This window comes from Dama dama, chromosome 26 (genome assembly GCF_033118175.1).
Source record: "Dama dama isolate Ldn47 chromosome 26, ASM3311817v1, whole genome shotgun sequence".
NCBI classification, from domain to species: domain Eukaryota; kingdom Metazoa; phylum Chordata; class Mammalia; order Artiodactyla; family Cervidae; genus Dama; species Dama dama.
This window is the reverse complement of record NC_083706.1, coordinates 26819070-26841663: the sequence shown is the minus strand read 5'-3', so window position 1 is coordinate 26841663 and position 22594 is coordinate 26819070. Positions and strand designations below refer to the sequence as shown.

General features: G+C 36.6%; 1 protein-coding gene across 1 annotated transcript in view; it reads right to left on the bottom strand.

Annotated features, from left to right (window-relative positions):
* Positions 1 to 5894: 5894 nt before the first annotated feature.
* EYA4 (EYA transcriptional coactivator and phosphatase 4) overlaps positions 5895 to 22594 on the bottom strand; it is a gene marked incomplete at its 5' end in the record, with an annotated part of 71528 nt that continues 54828 nt past the window's right edge. The window contains 6 exons of the mRNA XM_061130103.1: positions 5895 to 5975; positions 9653 to 9753; positions 12325 to 12446; positions 14407 to 14521; positions 17035 to 17195; positions 17303 to 17361. Of these exons, the coding sequence (XP_060986086.1) occupies positions 5895 to 5975; positions 9653 to 9753; positions 12325 to 12446; positions 14407 to 14521; positions 17035 to 17195; positions 17303 to 17361 (639 nt within the window). The remainder of the gene's footprint in view (positions 5976 to 9652; positions 9754 to 12324; positions 12447 to 14406; positions 14522 to 17034; positions 17196 to 17302; positions 17362 to 22594) is intronic.

Below are 22594 nucleotides of genomic sequence, written 5' to 3'. Positions count from 1 at the left end.
ACCATGTGCTTCCCCATCCTAGCGCCTTTCACACACTGGTTTCACAGTCTCTTCCACTGAACTGAGGGTCAGAGTGTGATGAGTTCATGGTCAGCCCCACCAGCTGTGGTTCTGTGGAGACTGACGTGGCTCTGCCATCTTCTCCAACACACACTCTCATTCAATGCAGTGTATTTCCCAGAAGGCTCCATAGAGAACTAGATTGACATCATCACTGTAGGCGCTGGGCACAAAAACCTAAGATTTCATGATGACAAAGGAGAAGACAGTGCCCTTTAGCTGCAGAGACAGTGTCCACACGAGCCCCAATCAAAAAGTATTTCATGTGGAGGGAGGGAAAATGATTTTCTGGCTTGTATATATCTGGTTTGTCACAGATTCATTAGCATATTCTGTCTTCACATTTTTCAAACTCTGCTAACACAATCCTGGAAGGTCCTCTGGATGAGGGTCAGGCATTTAAAGTAAGAGCTTGCAACCATTCTTGCTCTGTGCAAGCATCTTTCTTTTTATTTATTTATTTATTTATTTTTTTGCAAGCATCTTTCTTGGTCACAGTTCATCCCTGGGATTGACCTTGGCTGAGTCAGATTTGAGAGGGATTTGAGAAGTGACCATTGAATGAGAATATATGGGATCACTACCTCCAACAATTGATTACAAAAAAAAAAAACACAAACCATGCAGATGTTAAACAACGGCTATCTTTTGCTACATGAGGGAAATCATACACTTTCCTTTTTGTTTCTAGGATTCAGAATCATGAATTATAGAGTTTGCAAATAGATCTGATTTTTATGTAACATTTTGTGGTTTTAATAATTTAAATCAACTAAACCTATTGATGTTTCATGCTTTTTTTTTTAAAATAAAAGAGTAAAAGGAAGAAGAAACAATCATTAATTCACCATAGACTTACTTTTTCCTCATGTATAACTTTGCAGCTCATGTATAACTTTTTTTCCAAATATACCTTTGCTTATGGCCATCCTTGTTCTTTATTTTCATGAATTATCAATAGGTCAGTAAACAATCCAGCTAAGTTGTAAAAATTCACATTGGTCCCATCCAAACTTTGTTGTTGTTCGGTCGCTAAGTCATGTCCGACTGTTTGTAACCCCATGGACTACAGCACGCCAGGCTTCCCTCTCCTTCACTATCTCCTGGAGTTTGGTCAGACTCATGTCCATGGAGTTCACGAAGTCATCCAATCATCTCATCCTCTGCTGTCCCCTTCTCCTCCAGTCCTCAGCGTTGCCCAGCATCAGGGTCTTAACTGGGTTTTCTTTTTCTACTTTTTTTTTTTAAAATCTAGCTCTACCATTTTAAATTTCTTTTAATTTCTGACAATGGTCATATTTTCCTATGGTTTAAGCATGCATTCAACAAAGGTTTTTTGAATAACTACTATATGAAACACACATTCTTAGATACTGGACATATAGCAGTGAACAGGACAAAACAAATTCCTACCTTCATAGAACATACATTCTGATGGGTGAATCATCCAATACAAATTTAAATAAGATATATATAAAATATGTCTTGTTGGATAATTGTAAATGTAAGGACTAAGTATTATTTAACAGTAAAGGAGGGACATGACATAAGTGTTGGATGAGCAGATGCAATTTTAGAGATGAGGACTTACTCAGCAATTTGGAGGTTGATGTTTTTAAAAGTTGTGAATGAAATTGGTCTCAAATTTCCCTTTGGTTTGCATTTGAATAAGAGATTTGCAAATAAGTCAATACAATACACAAGATAATAAAAGAGCTGTTATATCTGTTTCAGGGGTAAAAACACTCCTTTATCACTCTTTGAAGATACTTATAATTCATATGCCATATTCATCTAAAGTGAACTTGCTTTAAATATTCTAAATGGTATTATTTTAATCACCAACAGAGTGTGATTACATTATGCACTCTACTTTAATGTAACTACCTATACGGGGCTTGAGGCTTCCCAGGTGGCAGCTAGTGGTAAGGAACCCGCTTGCCAATGCAGGTTAGACATAGGCGATGCTGGTTCGATCCCTGGGTCAGGAAGATCCCCTGGAGGAGGGAACGGCAACCCGCTCCAGTATTCTTGCCTGGAGAATCCCATGGACAGAGGAGCCTAACAGGCTGCAGCCATAGGGTCGCACAGAGTCAGACACAACTGAAGCACGCATATGGGGCTTCCCAGATGGCTCAGTGGTAAAGAATCTGCCTGCCGATGCAGGAGATGTGTGTTTGATCCCTGGGTTGGGAAGAGACCCTGGAGAAGGAAATGGCAACCCACTCCAGTATTCTTGCCTGGAAAATCTCATGGACAGAGGAGACTGCGGGTTACTGTCCATGGGATCACAAAGAGTCAGACATGATTTAGTGACTGAGCTCACATGCACAACCGTGTGTATGTAAAAAACCATGCTCACATCTTTTAGTACACCAGTCTTCATTAGTGACGTTTTACTGTGTTGCATCTCAGCTTGCTTTAACTGCAAACTGAAATTTAGGCACAACCAAGGGAAGGTAAGAACACAGCAAGGAACCTAAATACAAATTTCAGATTATTTAGAGTTGAGCTAAATACACACAACAGAAATGCAACAACATGGAGGGTGAAGAAAATGAAAACATTTCCAAAGGTATTTATTGAGAAATAGTAAAGATGTACATATTTTTACAAGCTTTTAATATTAATTTACATTTCTTTAAATTATGTAGGCCCCAATAATCTATATTTTACTAATACATAACAGAAACCCTCTTCTTTGTTAGATTTCCATATGCTATAGTTGGGAGTCAAAATGCAACTTTGGCTCAAGATGCTTATTTGTTTTTAAAAGAAATACTAAATGCCATATTCACTGAGAATGTAGGCTTGTCATAAACAAATGTGCATTTAAAAAAAAAACCCAAAACCTCCATACTGCAGCATGCTGTTGACACTATTTTGAATCAGTTCACCAGAGACTAAGGAAAAAACATTTTTAGAGTGTTATATCTACTGTTTGTGCGCAAACTGCATGATACTAAAATATTCTTTTTGCCTCTGAATTTGATTTACAAATCTTTGCAGGGCATAGTAACTTAATCTCGTCTATGACGTTACTATAGTCAGGCCACCTGTTTTACTACTTATCAGGTGCAACACGAGGTGGTTACCTATCTTGGTGAGAGCCCAAGTTTGTACATGTAGGAACCAAAAACCCATGTCTGAGACAGAACGTTTTTCAAATTGGTTTATAATAAGGCACAATCTTCTAAATGTCAACAGAATGTGGAAACTCCATAGGGGGTTGTTTTTTGTTGGTTGGTTGGTTTATTTTATGCTTTTCAGATGATAAAGGAAGAGGCTCTTGAGTTCCTAGGTGGGGGAGAGAAACATTGTAGTTTGAGCATGCTCAAAGTCGCAGAACAAATTGTGACGTAGGCTCACTGGCCTGTACCATGGCGGGGTCTGCCGAGTAGTTGTCCAACAATCCAGCATTTAGGTTTTAGGCTGGCAGTCTCTTCTGGACATATCATTATCAGAGAAGAGGTTTGTAAGAAACAGCACTACTGATGCAGTCAGAGACCCTTCTCTTTGCCCTGTAGAGCAATGTTCCTTTCTGTACCTGCAGGGTTAACAGTGTAAGAAGTCTTGCTTGTTCAATATGAAAAAGAGTGAAAACTTTTGACATAATGCCAAAATTCTATTAAAGAACCTGGCTATATAGTAAAGATAACTTTGATTTGTTCACAGTAATAAACATTTAAGGTTTTAGTGCACAAAATAGAATTATGTGTTGATAATCAATGCAGCTCTTAATTTTTTAAACTACCATTTTCAAGCTAAAGGTCAATAGAAATGTAAGATTTATTATTATTATGTATTTGTCCTTAATCTGTCTGCAACATTACTTGGTTGCAGAGGTAGCCATAAGCTACAGAATTTAAAGATTAAGGTGTGTATGTGATGAAACCAGAATGTTAATATCTGCAGAACATGATTTCAGTCTCTTTTTGCCTGATACAAACATGGCCTTAGCGTACAAAAAAGAAATACAGATTTATAGCTTGAAAAACAAAATCACACTTCCATACTGAATGTTGTGATCAATGGACAAAGCACCAATCTTTTGGGAGCCACAGAAGCCTCAGATGATGAATTATCAAGGACCAGCTTCTGGTTAGGAGCACAGGTTAGTAGCTAGATGGCAGGTTCCACATTGTGACATTTTAAACACAGAACTGCAGGTGTAGACACCATTAAAACACTCCTAGATCTTGAAGTCTTAAATTTCCACAAGGGAAATCAGGTCATACAAAATGACAGGAGAACCTGTATCGCGTTCCTAACATGGGTTACACACCAAGAAGAAAAAAAAAAAAAACCATGCAAACTCAACGATGACAGGCTCTCCTTGCAATGAATGAAATCCATTGTGCAGTAACGGTACAGGCAGAAACTAAGATATACAGGTCTGTAATGGAGAGAAACTAGATGGATGTGTCAAGACAGAGAACCAGATACCATTTCACAGTTTAATTTTAGTAATGCTGCCAAGATCTGGCTCATTTGTAAATTTATTTTATGATGATAGGCTAGGAAAAATTTTCATTGATTCTCTTCTCTCCTTATAAACTGTCTGGGGAATTTGCCTTCCACTACTGATGACATTTCATTTTTGCAATGGCATTGGAAATAAATGCACTTAGCTTTATTTTAAGCCCTGTTCACCCAATGTGAATTTTAAGCCATGTTCATGCATAGTCTAAGAAAGTTTGCGTGATATTTGCCTATGATTTTCATCTGAATATCTTCTTCTACACAACTTACACATATCAAAAAGTCAAACTCCAAATTGTATAGGTCATCATGAATATGGCTTTTAGTTTTCTTCAGTAAAACTGTAGAAAGGGTACTCGAGGCTTCAACATACATTTCACTTTCTAAGTAAAGGTCCCACAGTCTTTCCCAAACCTTCTGCTTCTGGTTGGATGCATAAATAGTTGCCTCATACAATTATTGGAATTATTAAGAACCCAAATAAAACACTAGCTTTCCTTTATTATCATTTTCTTATTGCAACAAATGCTCAGTTTCTTGCTGAGGCATTATTAAGCTCTGATAGCTTGAATTTTAAATTTGGTCATCTGAAAAAAACGATCACAAAGGTTTTTGTTTTTCATTATCTACAGAGATTTTAACCAAAGTTACATTGTAACACACAAACGCTGTCTTGTCTTTAAGGCACAACACATCAGTATGAACATTCTGTTTGCCAAACTTAAAAAAACAGACATGATTAGATTCCCCTTTCCCCTCCCAAGGCCCTCCCCAACAAATGAAGGAAAAATTGCATCCATTTTCAAAGTCAGCTGCTAATAAAGTCACAGTAAATTATTTTCATCAATAATTTACACAAATTACAGGTCTAGATAGGATTGTCCTTACACAGTCTGAGTGCATTCCAATTCAGATTTTCTGGGCTAGGTAGGTTAAAGTCAGATTCAAACCTCAGGGCTAAGAAGATCTCCCATTTTGAGGAATGTTGTTGAACCTTGTCAGACGGAGCCTGTGTTGGTGCTTTGCCAGGGTGAGTTCTTTGCTAAAGTTGTTCATTCCAGTTAGGACTCCTTTGGTGGGTACCAGCAACCTCCACAGAATTTTTTTTTTTAAACCATTAAAGTGTTGTAAATATAAGACCATAGAGCTTTCTTTCTGTAGCACTAAAGTTTAATTCCATTCAGCAATCTGAATTCTTCATTCTGGAATTCTCATTCCAAATATGATTTCATCCTTTAAGACAATTTATATGTGTAAAGCCAGAGGCATTGAATCACACATAAAAATTCAGTGTACTTGAAATATAAAAAAAAAAAAAAACAAAAACCAAGGGATCTCCAGCTGGAGAACAGTTACAAATACTCTAATTCCAGTGCTTGATGTAGCGCCAAGAGGTCTGAGTGACTTGATATCCTCCAAAAGGGCATATTGTGCTGTGTGGTTAAGAGAAGGAGGGATGGGAGAGAGAAGGGGGAGGGATGGAGAGAGATCATAACTATTATCTCAGTGAAGCAGCGGTCCACACAAGGATGGGCAGTTCACCCAAGTTCAAGGGAGGGAGTTGAAAGGAGGAATGATCATATTCGAAGGCTTGGTAGCATCGATGTGGTATTGTCACAATACTAGAGAAATAGATCTGAACTGAATTTTAGCGATAATAAAAGAAAGTAATGAGGCTTCTTAATCAAGTTAATATTCATTTTGGAAAGTACCATTACCAATATCAGCACCCAGAAATGCAAGCTGAGCTCCTATGTGGCTGGAGGAGAACAAATTTTACCTACATCACTCCTTAAGGTCTATCTCTCAGAAACAAAGGGAAAAAATGATAAGCTTCCTAAATCCAAGGCTTATTGTCTATTTGAGAGGAAGAGGGTGAATTCCTTCCTACATAAGAAATAGCCTGAAAGTGGACTGTATAAGACAGGAAAAAATGTGGGGATGATCACGTTTCTTACTTGTCTGGAGCAAATCATAACTTAAGTCAGTAGAGTTGACCTGATTTATTTCCTTGGTATAGGACCGAGAGACAGCACATGCTCAAAGTGGGAGATATCACTCCCTGAAGGGGACAACAATGAGTTCGTGTGCGGACAACACTCTTAAATATTACAATGGTTTGTGGCTCTCCAAAGGTATACCAGTATATGGTATATGTGTGGTAAAATTACATGAAGGGTTGCAATTAAGGAAAAATGTCTACAAGTACTTCATCATGGATGATTTAATGAAAAAAAGAAATACTGCACTATAGCAATGAACAAAGCCAAAACTTAATTTATAACTTCAGGCTGATGACATCTTGTAGAATATATATTCATGTGTATAATAGAGATATACGTATTATACATACAACATGGTAAAAACACTTCATTATAAAAAGTATTATAAAAAGTATAATTAAAACAATAATCACTATTGTTATGTAGTTTTTGCTGTCCAATATGGTAGCCATTAGTCCAACATGGCTGTTGAGTGAGAACTTGAAATGTGGCAAGTCCAGCTCAAAATACATACTGAACTTCAAAGCCTTGGAACTTTTTAAAAATGTAAACATCACATGAATAGCTTTTATACTTATTAGGTATTTAGACAATAATATTTTGAGTATATGGGTATATTAAAGTATATTACCAGAATTAACTCTAGTGGGCTTCACACAGGGCGCGAGTGGTAAAGAACCCGCCTGCCAATGCAGGAGACATAAGAGACACGGGTTCGGTTCCTGGGTTGGGAAGATCCATTGGAGGAGGGCATGAGAACCCACTCCAGTGTTCTCGCCTGGAGAATGCCATGGACAGAGGAGCCTGGTAGGGTACAATCCACAGGGTCACACAGAGTCAGACATGATTGAAGTGATTTAGGAGCAGCAGCAGCAGAATTAATTCTACCTGTCTTTTTAACTTTTTTTTTTAAATGCAACTCTCACAAAATTTAAAATGACAAATATGGGTCATACCACATGTTTCTATAGTGGAGTTCAGTTGTAAACTTTGAAATTCTTCTTAAATTTACCAAAAAAAAAACCAAAAACCCTATACTTTTGGGTCAAATTAACACATGAAATTCACTTAGAAGTAACTTTTTAAAAAAAATTCAGCTCAGATATATTTGTAGTAACAAAATAGTACTTTATATTTTTGCACATGCGATTACAGCTACATCCCAAGAAAAGCATGCATTCTGGATACTGGAGAAACCAGCCACCTGTGTTTCAAAACAGAATTATAAGCCTTCACCATCACCAAAACTGTACTGACATACACAACCATTTGGAAATAGCATTCTAACCAAGGTTCTTATCCATTGGAGTCATGCCTTTTTCCCCTGAAGTTGTGGGTTTAAAGTTGAAGGTGTAACAACTGGTATACCAAGTCTTGTTTTCATGCTATGTATAAGTGGGGTAGACTTTATAAGTTTTAATTTTCAAAGGCATATACTATTTTGGAAAAGTGAATTTTATCAGCCCTGACCTAGATATATGTGAATTTCACATAGGTTAAAAGATATGCAAAATGCTTGCCATGGTGGCTGCGTTGGCTGTTCTTTGTTAGGTGTAATTACTGTGTTAATATGAAAAATTAAAACAACAGGGACTCAGGGCACTGACAAACTCCAGAAGATATTTCAACTGTGTGTGACCCAAAGGATTTCAAGCGGTCGTCAGCTGGGAAATTGTATTTCTTGAGGCTGCATCCCTGACCTCATACAGAACGTCCTTGGGGCCAGTGTGCTGTCTCGGGTCACTGACACCACTAATTAGGACCGAGGAGGGGAGGGACTCTGCGGGAGGCCGAGACTAAAACAACTTTCTTCATGTTATGGGAAATCATGGAATATTTCAAGTATGGTTTCCAGAGTGTCACCAAACCTTCTAAAGTGGAAGCTCTTTCTTTTGTCTCCATTTTGCTTGATTTGAATTGATTACAATCATAAATCATTTCTTTTAACTTTCGAATATCACTATAAACTTTTCTAGGACACTGTTTATATTAGGTTTTCGGGGGAGGGGCAGGGGTGCGGGTGGTGGGGGACAGAAATCAGATAAACACTCAAGCACATGCAAGTGTCCAGTTAAGGTTTTTTAAGATGATGCTATGAAATCTCTTCAGGAGAATAAGGATAATATTTTTTCCCATGGAAAACAATATATGCTGATATGTCATAGTTTAACAATACTTATTCATCATTTTGCTCTGTTTTATAAATTACATCACTTTAATCCTCTCTAGATGACATTTTGCCATCAATCAGTGAAGAAAGCAGTAGATCTCAATGTTGGGTTAACTTACTGTCTGGTATCTGGGGCCAAGCCAATGATATGGTTGATGTTGGACCAACCATTTAAGGTTTTTTAACTTCCCTGATTCTCTAGAAATATGGGCCAGATGAAAAGGCTGATTTAAATACCTAGGGTCTATGAGGTCTTCTGAATATATTCAAAGCCAGCTGCTTGGCTTCACGAGAGTACCAAGGATTTAACAGAAAGGTAATACTCTTCTAGAAGATGTACATGAAAGGTACATTGCCTTTAAGTCTCTACAGTAAGTTGGCACCAAAGGATTTGAATACTATATCCCATTCCAACAGTATTTATTAAATTCTCTGGCAAGAGTTTTTTCTTCAGCTATTAAAGCTATCATCAGCATTTATCATCACGGGGCACAATGGCGACGCAGTACTCACAGCTCCATATGGCACAGAGGCTGGATGGGCAAAGGGCAAGAACTGAGCCACTCACATGGATTTCTATGGAGCTTGTTAAGCATCTTTAATCTCGTTGAATTTCATGTGCTCAAAATGGTTATTTTTGCCCCATCTTTCTTATATCTGTGTGTATTACACACACACACACACACATAAACATACACACAGATAAATATAACTAAATGTTCCTACATTTCCTGTGAAGTTTCAGGCAAAAAAAAAAAAAAAATGCTAGACTCCAAATGGTTTATTTGAATGTAAGTATTGACCTTCTCATGCTCTTACTGCTTTGCATCTATAAATTTAAATCATTTGTCAAGCTGCCATTGGGCCAAACTACAGGAATGCAAACAAAAAAGCTTGCATTAGAAGTATCACACCAACATTGTTTGAAACAGGTTACCTTTTTTGCTGCCTGTTCTTCTTCTACACCATCCCCAATTACAACATATACTACTTTTCTGCCAAACCTTTGCATTATTCGTTCAAAGCAACTTTCTTTTCCTGGAAGATAAACAAGATAAAGTTCAGAGTGAAGTTACCTGGTTAGCGGCATGCTCCTCATCTCGGCCATCTCCAATCACAACATAAGTTATGTTAGTGCCAAATCTGGACACTATACGCTCAAAACAGCTTTCCTTGCCTGAAAAACAATGCACTGTTTATTCTTCCAGCCATCGGAATCATTAACTTAAAGATTCATAAAGTGTCAAGTTACTTTCTCTTGAACATATATCACTTAAACTAGCTTGCAAACTCTGGGTTATGAAATCAACAAATATGGTTTAATATTCTAAATTTTTACTTGAGACTGATTATTAAACAAATGTGTCCCACACTCCAAAAAATGTCAGAAAGGTTAAGCATCTGACCCAAAGAAACATGTTTGTATCTTTTGTTCTACCTGAAGAATACAGGAACAGCTTTACAAGCAACTATGCAGTTTTACATTTATTTGTATAACTATATATCAATTTTATCTAGTTTGTCTTCAGTAGTATAGACAAATCAGCTAAAAATATTACTGTGAAATATTGAAAGTTCACCTAGAATGAAAGAGGAAATACTAAGATATGGGTTTACCTTGATAAAACAACTCCTTTCTTCAAGTGGCTAGTTTGCTACTTGAGCTAGTTTGCTCAGATTAATTGTACTAAGGGTGCTGTCTGGGCCACAGTCCTGGGGACACTGGCATCTTCTGACTGCACTATGGGAATAACATCACGAATTTCTACACGCTCTTTGTTTTTAAAACACTAGCATTATGTTTCGAATTTCTTTCTCAGTATGTTCATGCACTCATGGCTACCTCTGCATTTTTTTTTTCTTACTCTGATAGTTCAAAACTCCAAAAAGTACTGACTTAAAGGGAAAAATAAAAAGGTTTTTTTCATATTAAATATAAGGAACAACTTAGTCTTATTTAATAAGAAAGCCTGTTGACCTTACTAGAGGAGATGTTTACATCTGTATAAAACACATGTAAATCCATGGCTGATTCATGTCAGTGTATGACAAAAACCACTACAATATTATAAAGTAATTAGCCTCCAACTAAATAAATGAAAAAAATAAATGAAAAAAAAAAAACTGTGTCAAAAAGCAAAATCAGGTTCCATGTAGTAATCCTGCTAGCATAAATAAACACATTTATATAAAAATGAATGGTGTATGATTTCAATACCCTTAGACCATGAAGTTTTTGCAACTTGTTTTATGTCCTTGGATATATTCCAGTGTCTCCGAGTTTATAGTCTATGGGAACTTGAATAGAATTTGTATCTTATTATTATATGAAAAATTGTATAAAACTTATTTATGTTGAACTGGCTCATGGTACTTCTCGGGTCTACTATATCTTTCTACTTGTCTGTATATTCATGCTATCAATTTTTGAGAGTTTTATATTGAAACTCCAACTAAAAAAAAATCTTAATTCATCTACTTAAAAAGTTATAATATATAGTGGAACTATTAACATATGTAACTTTGTTTTATATTTTCCAAGTCTCCTGTAAAGGTTTTCATAATTAAAAAAATAAAAAAGAGAAAAAATGATTGGATTAAGATAAGTGTTAAAAAACAAACAAACAACAAAAAAATGAATGGGATTTGTATCAGGGCTCTGAATTGTAATGCTCAGGACAACCAGGAATTTATGAAAGCTTGGCCCTCTTTAACTATACTCCCCAGACAGCTGCAGCTGGGGGCTCTTTCTGCCTGTGCCAATATCAGAACTGTGCAAGGCCCAGGGAGGTTATTTTTGGTCGGGGATTTTAGGATTCTGAACCCTTGTCAAGCTGCCAAAGCCCAAGTTTGTTGACCTTCAAGGCACATTATACAACCCATCTATTTCCCCAGGCATTTCCTTGACAGACAACAGAATACATGAGTTGTTTTCTTTTAACTCTTTCAAGATGGCAGAAGTTGATGAGGTTTTGTTTCTGAAAGTTTATTAGAAGTCTCAGCGCCTGTGAAAGGCACTTAAAGTCAAAGATGGCTCCATAGATAGCTGTGATCTAAATAAACAAGATGGTAGTTCTTTGATTGCTACCGAACGTTTTGGGAAATGTGTATTTTCAGCCATTCACATGCTGCGAATGTTCCAAATGTGTTTTCTGATTCATGAAACTTTTTCTCTCTTGAATTAAGGATACTAGTTTAATTCATCTGATACTCCCATATAATGCTAAAATGGTTATTTTTATCTTAGATCTAGATTACTGAATATGCAAGGATATAATACCACATATCATATTTACTAAAATATTAAACTCTATGGCTAAAGACACTATATATTATTTAAATAACGTGTGCCATAATGAATACAAATAAATAATATAAATGTATATATAAAGAGTCAGATACAGAGTTCAGAATTTCATAGGCAACAGCTTTCATAAAATTTACACATGCTTAAACAGTTGCAGAGAACTTTGTTATTTGAGCTCTACCAAATTTGTTTGATATTCTAATAGCAAAATGGATGAAAGAGGGAATCATGCGAAGACACACATTAAGAAAATCCCCCACAGATCTGAACATACTTCACACAGTTAGAAATAACTCTCTTACCTATTTTAGTTGCACTGTAAATATTCTCAATGGGAAAAGCACCTCCTAAGCTATAGAGCAGAACCTTCGCCAGCGCTGGGATCAGCTGGGTTGTTGTTACCAAGACATTTACGCAGTTACTCCTAAGATGGGGAGGAAATTGGCATATTTGTTTTCTAATAATAACTTCTATGAGTGCAGATTTTAAATTATCACTGCAATCTTTCAACTCCATAATAAACACCCCCTGATAACCCAACCTTTCAATGTTCAACGGTTGTTCACGGTGCCTAGCACCTAGTGGGCACGATGCCAGATGCTGGGAATAGATCCCAAAATGCAGTGAAGGGAAATAAGCACGCCTTTGCTCTGATACATAATTCAGCAACGACTGGCATCAACATCTGCTTTTCTGATATATGTTGTGAAATTTACCAATAAGGTGAGGATGTGGATTACGTGATAAATTTCATGACAAATTTCAAAACCCTCGTTGCGTGATGACTTGTTTTTCCCCTTTCTTTCCTTGTTATTCATGTATTTATTTACTTACATACATTTATGTTTCATATGCATACATTTATTTATATAATATACCCATGTATTTAAAAATAATTTATATATACTTTGGGTAACACAGAGATAATCTAAAGAACAGCGTAATAACCTTTGTTTTTAACTATCTAGGAGACTTCTTTAAAAACAATGAAAGCAGATTCTCCTGCATTTTACACAGGATTTCAGGCTGCAGTCCTCATATCCCAGCCTCCTTAACTTTTGGTTTCCAGGTCACCGTCCCAGAGATCACAAGGCAGCAAATCCCATCTTAAAACAGCTTTAATTGTTAGACAATTCTTCCTCCATGGAGCCAGAAGCTCCCTTCCTAGGATTCCTACTCATTGGGACCAACTCTCTCCTTCACAGACGCAGAGAGAAATGTAACTTGTTCCAGCTCCACATCTCAAGCAGTTGACATCGGTAACCTTGTCCCACTCATGACTCTTCTTCAGACGAAACTCCTTGGTCTCTCCCTCTGACTGTTCCTTGTATGTAGTTTCCACAGCTTAAACACTTCCGGCCACTTTGTTGGTGCTTCAGATATGCCACAGTCCCCGTTGGAATGAGGTGCCCCGAACTGAGCGATGTTCTCGGTTCTGCTTCTAGCCTGACCCAAGAACCTACTGCCCGCTTAGCTTTCCTGCTCTCAATGCAGTGGCTGGTCATAGCACACGGCTCAACGTCTCGAGCAGGGCTGGGGGCACATCTGTCCACTTCTGTGTTCTGAATGCTAGACTCTCCTTTCACTTTGTTAAGGTTTCTCTGAATCTTAACTCAACCAGTCCAAATATTAGCTCTTCTCTGAATTTTTGTTTTGCTAAGCACAATTGTTTTGCTAAGCACACTTGCTAAACATAATTTTATTTATTCCTCCACACATTTGCTAAGCATAATTTTATTTATTCCTCCAATTCAGAAATAAAACTAAGGAATAGGACAGAACAAAGATTCTTCCCCACCCTATTTAGCTATCATGTTCCAGATTTATATTATTTTATTCATTAGTATTTATGGCACATCGTATGCAACTCATTATGTCTACTCAATTCTACTATCTACACTAACAAAAGTCAGCATTTCACTGTTCTGTTCAAACAACACAAAGGTTACAAGTTACTTAGGAGCTTTCTGTTGCTTTTTTGGATGTGTTCGAATTATGTACATTATCTATAATGGCCTAAAAGACTTAAAAACATGCACAGATTGTATAAACAATGTGTATTTTTGCCACCATCTTCTGTATTTTGCCACCAACAGAGTGTTTTTTAAAAAAAATTTGGAAGTCAAATGACATTCCCATGGGATTTATCAAGGGTTATGAGGAGGAATGGATAAAAAGCAGCAACCTCCATTCTCTATACCCCATCCCACCACACACACACACACACACACACACACACACACACACACACACACACAAACACAAGTGTTAGGTCCCTTCAACCTCTAAAACAAGTCTGTGAATTAAAACATTTTGATACATGCTAGACTACTAGAAGGACATCTTCAATACAATAATACAGAAACTGCAACAATGCGGCTTACCTCGTACTAATAATTGATAAAGATTTAAGTGCATTTGTTAGCCAGGAGTCTGTCAGACCTTCGATCTCAGCCCTCAGCTGCAGCCATGCATCTCTCTTGGCGGGGCCAAGAAGTCCTGCAACACAGAAAAGCAGGGCAGAGTCAGGAGATCAACGTTTTGCAGGGATGTCTCGCCTGGTCTCCCTTCTGACTACTATGGATAATTTTTATTCCCACCTATATCAAAAACAGAGACTTATATCAACTCTGATCTTTCATGTCAGAATTGATTATCCATTCATTCAGTCCACAAACAACAACTTCTACATAGTAACAGTCTGGGTTAAAAACTAGGGATATAACAGGGAAGGGAGGGTCATAGTCTCTGCCTTCACTGATCCTAGAATCTGGCACGGACGACGCCAGTCACCGGAGGGCCCCTGACAACTCCCCTGCCTGGGTCCCACTCCAGCAGACCGACAGAACAGGTCTAGCGGGGGAAATAAGGGTCTACCAGCCTAGAGATATGAATCCCAAATACTGTGACTGTCAGAAAATGTTCACTTTCTTAACAATCACAGCTATTACCACTTTGAAATAATAATGACATTACCACATGTACCTTTAGAATTTTTTAGAATTTGTTTCTAATATTAATGCTGAAGCTAATAGAAATGCTTTGCTTTGTAAAAAGGAGTTGAGAACTTGAAAATCCTAAAGCCTGTGACAGAACTACAGTTGATGGCTGAATGTTACAATGGTATTAGGACAAGAAAAGAAGTAGTTATACTAATTTTACAGAGAAAGCTCTTGCTTTCATGATTAAAACAAGAACATGTAAATTGACTAAATAATAGAGTTTCTTATTTAAATCCTGTTTCAGAATACTGAGTACATATACATAGGTGGATATTAAGGTGGATATTTTTAAAATCAAAATTTCTAGTTTCTACCAAATCTCATTTGTCTTTATTCCAATAAAGAGATGCTAACATATCACAAAATGGACTCATATCTCATTGTTTAAACTTCTTCAGCTATAAGATTATTTACTAGCAAGCTTGTTAATTTTTATATAATTTTAATAATAATAAAGATTGAGGGCAGGAGGAGGAGGGGACGACAGAGGATGAGATGGTTGGATGGCATCACCAACTCAATGGATTTCGGTAAACTCAATGAGTTTGGGTAAACTCCAGGAGTTGGTGACGGACAGGGAGGCCTGGCGTGCTGTGGTTCATGAGGTCACAAACAGTCGGACACGACTGAGCAACTGAACTGAATAATACCCTTTAAGAGGGAAATAATGACATGCTTTAATGAGAAAAGTTAATTCAGATTTCCCAAAGGGATATTTATTTTAAAGTTGAACTTATTACTCTCAATTGTTTTTAAACAGTATATCTATTTATTTGGTTTTGCAAAAAATGTCTTGCATAGAATGTTAGAGTGAATTAGGAAACCTGCGTTTCTGAGTTGTCTACCTAAACCGCTGGCCAAGTCAGTAGACTGCAATAGCCTGTTTCTCACTTGGAAATGAAGAACACCCATATCTAAGCTTCATTTTGGTTTTAACATGATTATTATCCATGGTTTTACATGTTTTTGTTCTCCTGAAGTTACAGAATATCTACTGAACGTCTATTATGTGCTTCAAGCTAGCGAGGCGCTGGATACAAGGCCAATAGACACACAGCCCACCCTCATGACATGTATGGTATAATATACATACAGACAAAAATTTATTTATTATATTGTATTCTATGACATATATGTGAACATACACATGTAGAGCATTCAAAAATATATTTAACTGTCTTCTTCAATTTTAGATTCTGTTTTATACTCCTCAATCATCTCTCTTTTTGTTTAAAAAGTGAAACAAACAAAAAGCCCTAGGAGAAGAACCTTAAATGACCTCATAACTAATTCCTAGGATTTGCCCACCCTAAGATTTTGGTGACCTAAAACTGATCCTAATAACAGAGATCATTAAGGTTTATTATACCAAGAAGCACATCCAGGATCTTAGTTTTGATATCACAGGTTTTGATATTACCTGTAATTTATGAATGAGTATAAAATGGTTTAGTTACTACCCACAGAACATTTGAACTCTTAAAACCATGATATATATGGTGAAGATATATTGACAGATAATATGCAATTTTTGAAAGGATAAATTTAGTCGATGTCTTTGGAACAACATAAAGCACTGCTTGTGTTTATTTCTGATAGGATTCCAGAAAGGTAATGACTGCTAACAACTCTGTTTCAATGACTGGGGCTCTTGTCTTTAGATAGGTCTTCTTTCCAAGGCCTCCATCAGTTTCTCTGTCTGGTTTTCACTGGGAGTGTCCCAGCTGAAGAAGGGCCAAACAAATGTCCTGCTATTAATCTTGACCAAACATCTGGGCACAAAGAAATCCCAAGTCATCTGACAGTTGCTGTACACTTTATTGTGCAGTTAGATTTTTTTCCCACCAACTCCAAGAAACTAAAAATTCAGGCTTACTCTCACCCATCATGAGTCCATGTGAAATAAATTTATTTCACAGAAGGATCATCCTTAATACAAAACTTGAAACTGTGGTTCAAATTGTACCTCTATCTGCAGTACCTTTATTAAATGTTAAAAGCCACACATACCTCCCACGTTGTTCTTGTAGGTGTTGTATAATTCTTTTACTCTTCTGTAACGAAAAGCCAACTTCCTCATCCAGTCAACCCCTCCTCTTACACCTGTTGGCAAACAAAGGTTTGCACTACTTGCAGCTGCATGGAAGCCATCAGTTGCAAAACTGTAGGTACTGCAACACCCAAAATACATTAAAAAGAAATAAAAGAAATAATTACATGTGCAAAACTTCACAGCTGAATTTCTGTAGGAAAGAGCATACTGAAAGGCGTGGCTTACCTTAAGTCCTGCCCATTGTCATCAGAGGAAACATCATCTATGTGAACTTGATCACACTCCTGTTAAAAACATCGCAAGAGTTGTTTTTCAAAGGAGGCTAGTCACCATGTTTGAAGCTTTTTCTGTCTTTCCACTTGATCAGGCTATGGCCAGAAGAGGGCAGCATTTGCCCACCCATCCCGCCCTCTCGTGCTGGGAAATGGCACTATTCCCAACCTATAAGATCTAAACCCAGACAAGGGCCTTTAAAGCCTGAAGACACAGGGCACGTGGGTTTCTTTAGAACAAATAAAAACTTAATTTTAATCTTAAAATGACAGATAAGGAATTTTCTTTAGGATCTTTACAATCACCATTATGTTACGTTAATCCTCAGTCATGTCCGACTCTTTGCTACCCCAAAGATAATCATTGGAGATCACCTCCAGTCATTTCTGTTATGCACACATAAATATGAAAGCAAAGCTAACCTGAAGATACTCAAAACTTATTTGGGCTGAACACCCCAATGGTGTTCCCTGGTAGCTCAGTCAGTAAAGAATCTGCCTGCAGTGCAGGAGACCCAGGTTTGATCCCTGGATCTGGAAGATCCACTGGAGAAAGAAATGGCAAACCACTCCAGTATCCTTGCCTGGAAAATCCTATGAACAGAGGAGCCTGGTGGGCTGCAGTCCATGGGATTGAAAAGAGTTGGGCACGCCTGCGTGACTAACACTAACCCCAGTGGTTACTATTATGCATTATTTGTTGAGCAGCAACAGAGGGGCTTGATGATTACGGCGCTCTGTGAGATTTCTATGAATTCCTGCTTTTTTGCTGGGTGAGTGATACTACGAAAGAACCATGGTGATGTTATTTTAAAAGTCCTGGTCTTTCAACACAGCAAAAAGCTAGTAACCATAGAAGCTGGCGGATTTTTTTTTTTTCTTTTTATAGCTTGTTTTTAAACCTAAGCTGAAAAGAATACTGAAAGTAAAAGGGATATAACACCATCTCTAATGTGCTACAAATTCAGAGGAAAACAGACTTTAGGTATACACATCCACATAATTGACCTGTTATAGCATACTCAAATGGCAACTTTTTGAAAAAAAATTCAATTCTTCTTTGCTGTTCTAAGACTCCTTTCTTATCTTCAAATAATCTGCAAAGCTCCAGTGAAGTAGTACATGATATAAAGGTGGAATCTGGCTAAGGCATTTCAACATCGAGAATCTATTAATACTTCGCTGGTGGCTCAGACGGTAAAGAGTCTGCCTGCAGTGCTGGAGACTTGGGTTTGATCCTGGGTTGGGAAGATCCTCTGGAGAAGGAAACAGCAACCCACTCCACTATTCTTGCCTGGAAAATCCCATGGACAGAGGAGGCTGGAAGGCTACAGTCCAAGGGGTCGCAAAGAGTCGGACATGACTGAACGACTTCACTTTCACTTTTCCCTTTCAAAATAAGTATGGTTTAGTCTTCCGGACCTCATTTTTTTCCCCATCAAATTATTCCAGTCAAACTCACAGAGTCTGACTATATATATTAAGTGCTAATCTTTCAAAATCAATTCTAAAAAATCATTACATTTGAAGATAAGATGCCATACTAAAGACTTTTCAGCTACTATTTATAATTATTATAGGACTTGGAAGTATCTGACAGTGAAACATTTAATATCTCATCTCCAGCTTTCTACACTGATTATATTAGATCCTGTTGCAGTGTGAGGATAAATTAGCTGGCTCAGGCTTCTTTCAAAATATGAAACTTAGTGAGTACCTCAATCAATACAATTTTAGTACATAATTTGAAAATCCAGGTAAATTAATCTTAAAGATTCACAAGAGGAACATAAATTATGCGTTCAGTAACTTTTTAATAAGTACATTCACAGATAAGGGAGGACCTCAAAAGTTAATCTGACTGGAAGCTCCCTGAGGGGGCGGTTTGGGTCACCTGGATAAACCCACATTTAAAGCACAATCTGGCACAATGCAATCCTCAATTCTTTGTTGACTAAATAGCAGATGTCGAGACAAATGTAATTCAAGACAGAATTACCACAATCATTTAAATGTTCTGACATAAGTTTATGGTGATGTAAAATATTCTAGATGGTAAGGGCTGGAAGAAGATATATCAAGAGTGAAGGAAATGGCAAAAGAACAGAGTGTGGGCTGAGGCTGCAGGACAGGCATTTTAAAAAAGTTCTTTCCCATTTTGACTGAGTATTTGTTGAAAAGAGCACAGCTCAAACTTTAACCCAAGAAGGCTTTAGGTTTCCAGAAAATTCTCAGGGAAAAGCGTCACACCAACCATAACAGTTGTTAGATTGGACTTTAAAGGAAAGGGTGAGATGTAACCAGGAAGTATGAAAGTTGGAAATAAAAGTTCTTGCAGAATACTGAGGTAGCAAAGCAGTTCTAGATGACAAGAATTATTTCTTGAGTTGGTTACATTCCTGTTAAGTATGAAGACCAAATTACACCACCATTGAAATGGGATCATGCAAAGCTGCTCATTCCATTGAGGTTCTGAAATCTTTCATCATGTAAACAATTTCCACAATTTTACCATAAGCTAATGATATTAAAAATTGGGGTTCTTATGAGTTACATTGGCAATTGTAAGTCATTTCTTTATCTAATACTCTCACATCTAATTTTTAGAGAAATTCCTCTGACACTTCAAGTATTAACTCACATGATTAATTTGTACATTTTGCCCTCAAATTTATTTTTTACTCTTGAGGACATCAGTATATCAAACTTATTGGACCGTGAGTTCCATATTTGAAGTTATGTTTGAGGTTTTTCCAAATGGAACTTTTCTTTAAATTTATGCCTAGTTAACTATGCTTGTTGACTCTGGATCCGTGCCTGAGGATTACAGTCCAGTGAAAGAAACCTGAACTTCAATCACTTACATTTTTAGAAAAATCTAAATAATTGTTCTTCAATTAGCATTCACTCAGAGGAATTTTACAAGAATTATTTTGACTAAAACCTAAAATACCAAAAAGAGTTTCATGCTTTGGCTTTAACAAACTTTAGTGTAAGAATGCGAACATCTGGAATAATTCTGGCACTAATCTTAAATTTTTTAATTTTAGAAAGTCTTAGAAGGTGACTGCAAAGTTGTCACTGATCTTTATCAGTTATAATCCATAGAGGTCTTCTCTCACTTTTGTGAGCCCAAACTTGGTTCCTTCTCTTCTGGAAGCTATTTTAACTGAAATAGCATATTATTTAAATGGACAGCATCCACTTCCTATGGGCAGCAGAGTGAGCATCTACCTTCTCTACAGTTGGAAAAGATGTAGTGAAGTTTCTATTAAGAGGATTTAAATTTGCATCTTTCAAGGAATTCTGAGAGAGCATCTGCTACTATACATGTTGCAGTTTCTATTGAAGGGTTTGTCGCACATGGATTTTTAGGTTAAAAAAAAAGGAAGCCCCAGAGATTAAATGCCCAAGTGGGGGAAAAACATAAGCAAAACATGGAGTTATTCTCTTAAGGCATTCTCTTTAATTCTCTTTAACATACTCTATGTCAGTAGAAGCAGACATAGAGTAATACCAGTCATGAAGCTCATGTCAAGGTTTGCTTGTAAGAGGTTTACTGAAATAAAAACTTGGGAGAAAGTAAAGTTTCAAACTTAGAAGGATAGTGAGCATATATGTAACTGGACCGAATGATTTTGAAAGCTATAGATTTTGTTAGTTTCAGTATTTGTTTATCTCACTTAGGTTGGTATAAGCCTGTGAGTTTCCCTGGGCCACTTGGATGTGTGCACATGTGTGTGTGTTTCCTGTCTGAGAACTCAATCAATTCATATGCAGAGATGAAATCATTTCTTTTATTCAGTAATTTACTGTTGGATATTAAGTTTTAGTGGATTTGAGTTGAATGGAATTTTTATCACATTCTAAAGCACAACTAAAAAGTTATAATCAGAGAAGAGAAAGTCAATACCAATATTTTCTCATTTACTATTTCTACCAGAGATCCTGCTGAGTATTTTAAAGATATAGTTTATACAGTATCTAATCCAAAATAAAAATTCTTAAAGCACAAGAGCCAACCACATATTTCTGATATGCCAATATTCATGTCAAAACTGCTAAAGGTATATTTAAATTCATCATACACTACTTTCAAATTCTCACTTTAGTGTTCTATTAGAAGTTCGGTGGTAAATTTATTCCATCTGGTTTCAAAAGTACCACTAAAAACCCTAAAGGGTCATTGATTCCATTTACATCTAGTAAAAAATAATAATTGAAATGAAATAAAGCTATAAACTTGGGTAAAATCACATTAAACTTCTCTTTTGTGTGTGTGTTTCATAGATTTGAGAGGAATAATAATTTTAAGAATTCTTTTTCAGAATGAGACTCATCCATTTTACCCAACAGAAATACCAGCAAGTTATATGTTATCACCATATATGTATAAAAAATTCAAGTTCCTAAAAGGTTAAAGTGTGTTTTCTATTATCCTGTATATATAAAATCATTCTATACATTAGACAGAAATAAGTAGCAAGGTTAATTTATATCAGGTTTTAGAGAGGTGATTATTATTTCTTATTATCTAAAACTGAAAGACTTGCCCAAGAATACTGATCTTTCATACTATTAAAGAAAACAGTAAAATCTCTCTAAACAGAATTTAAAATTTTATTATCCAGTAAAAACAGTGACTCAATGAAGAAAGAATAAGAAAGAAAATGCTATTACACATATTTCCAGCCCATACATTTATGGGATATGCTGAACAACATATCTTTTACTTGAGATGCCTTAAAACTGGGTTTAAGACCTTGTCAATTAAAAAAAAAGAATTATTTAAGACACTGACTAACTTGGCTTATCTTCCTCTCAGCTATCTGTTAATTTCAGCATAGTATGGGGGCTGAGTACATGTTTTGGAGCCCAGTAGATTCCAAAGTTTCAAATCCCAATTCTACCACTTAGCAGGCAAACTTAGATGCAAGTTTTATGTTGATGGACCTTACAGTATCTTCTCTACAAAAATTATATGATAAACATATTTATTACAAAAGGTTGGTAACTAATTAGTGGAAATGTCAAACACAAGGTGCAGATTCAGTAATAATAATCTCCATCTTCATTCATACTGTGATTATAGATAAACACTTTAATTTCACTGTGAAACCAGGAGATAAAAAATCAATTTGAATGGACCATTCTAAAAAGAGAAAGAAAAGTCTATTTCAGTATAGTTGTGCGAATCTCTTCCCAGTGCCCATGCTAGTCTGTTATTTCAAATTTCATCATCTAA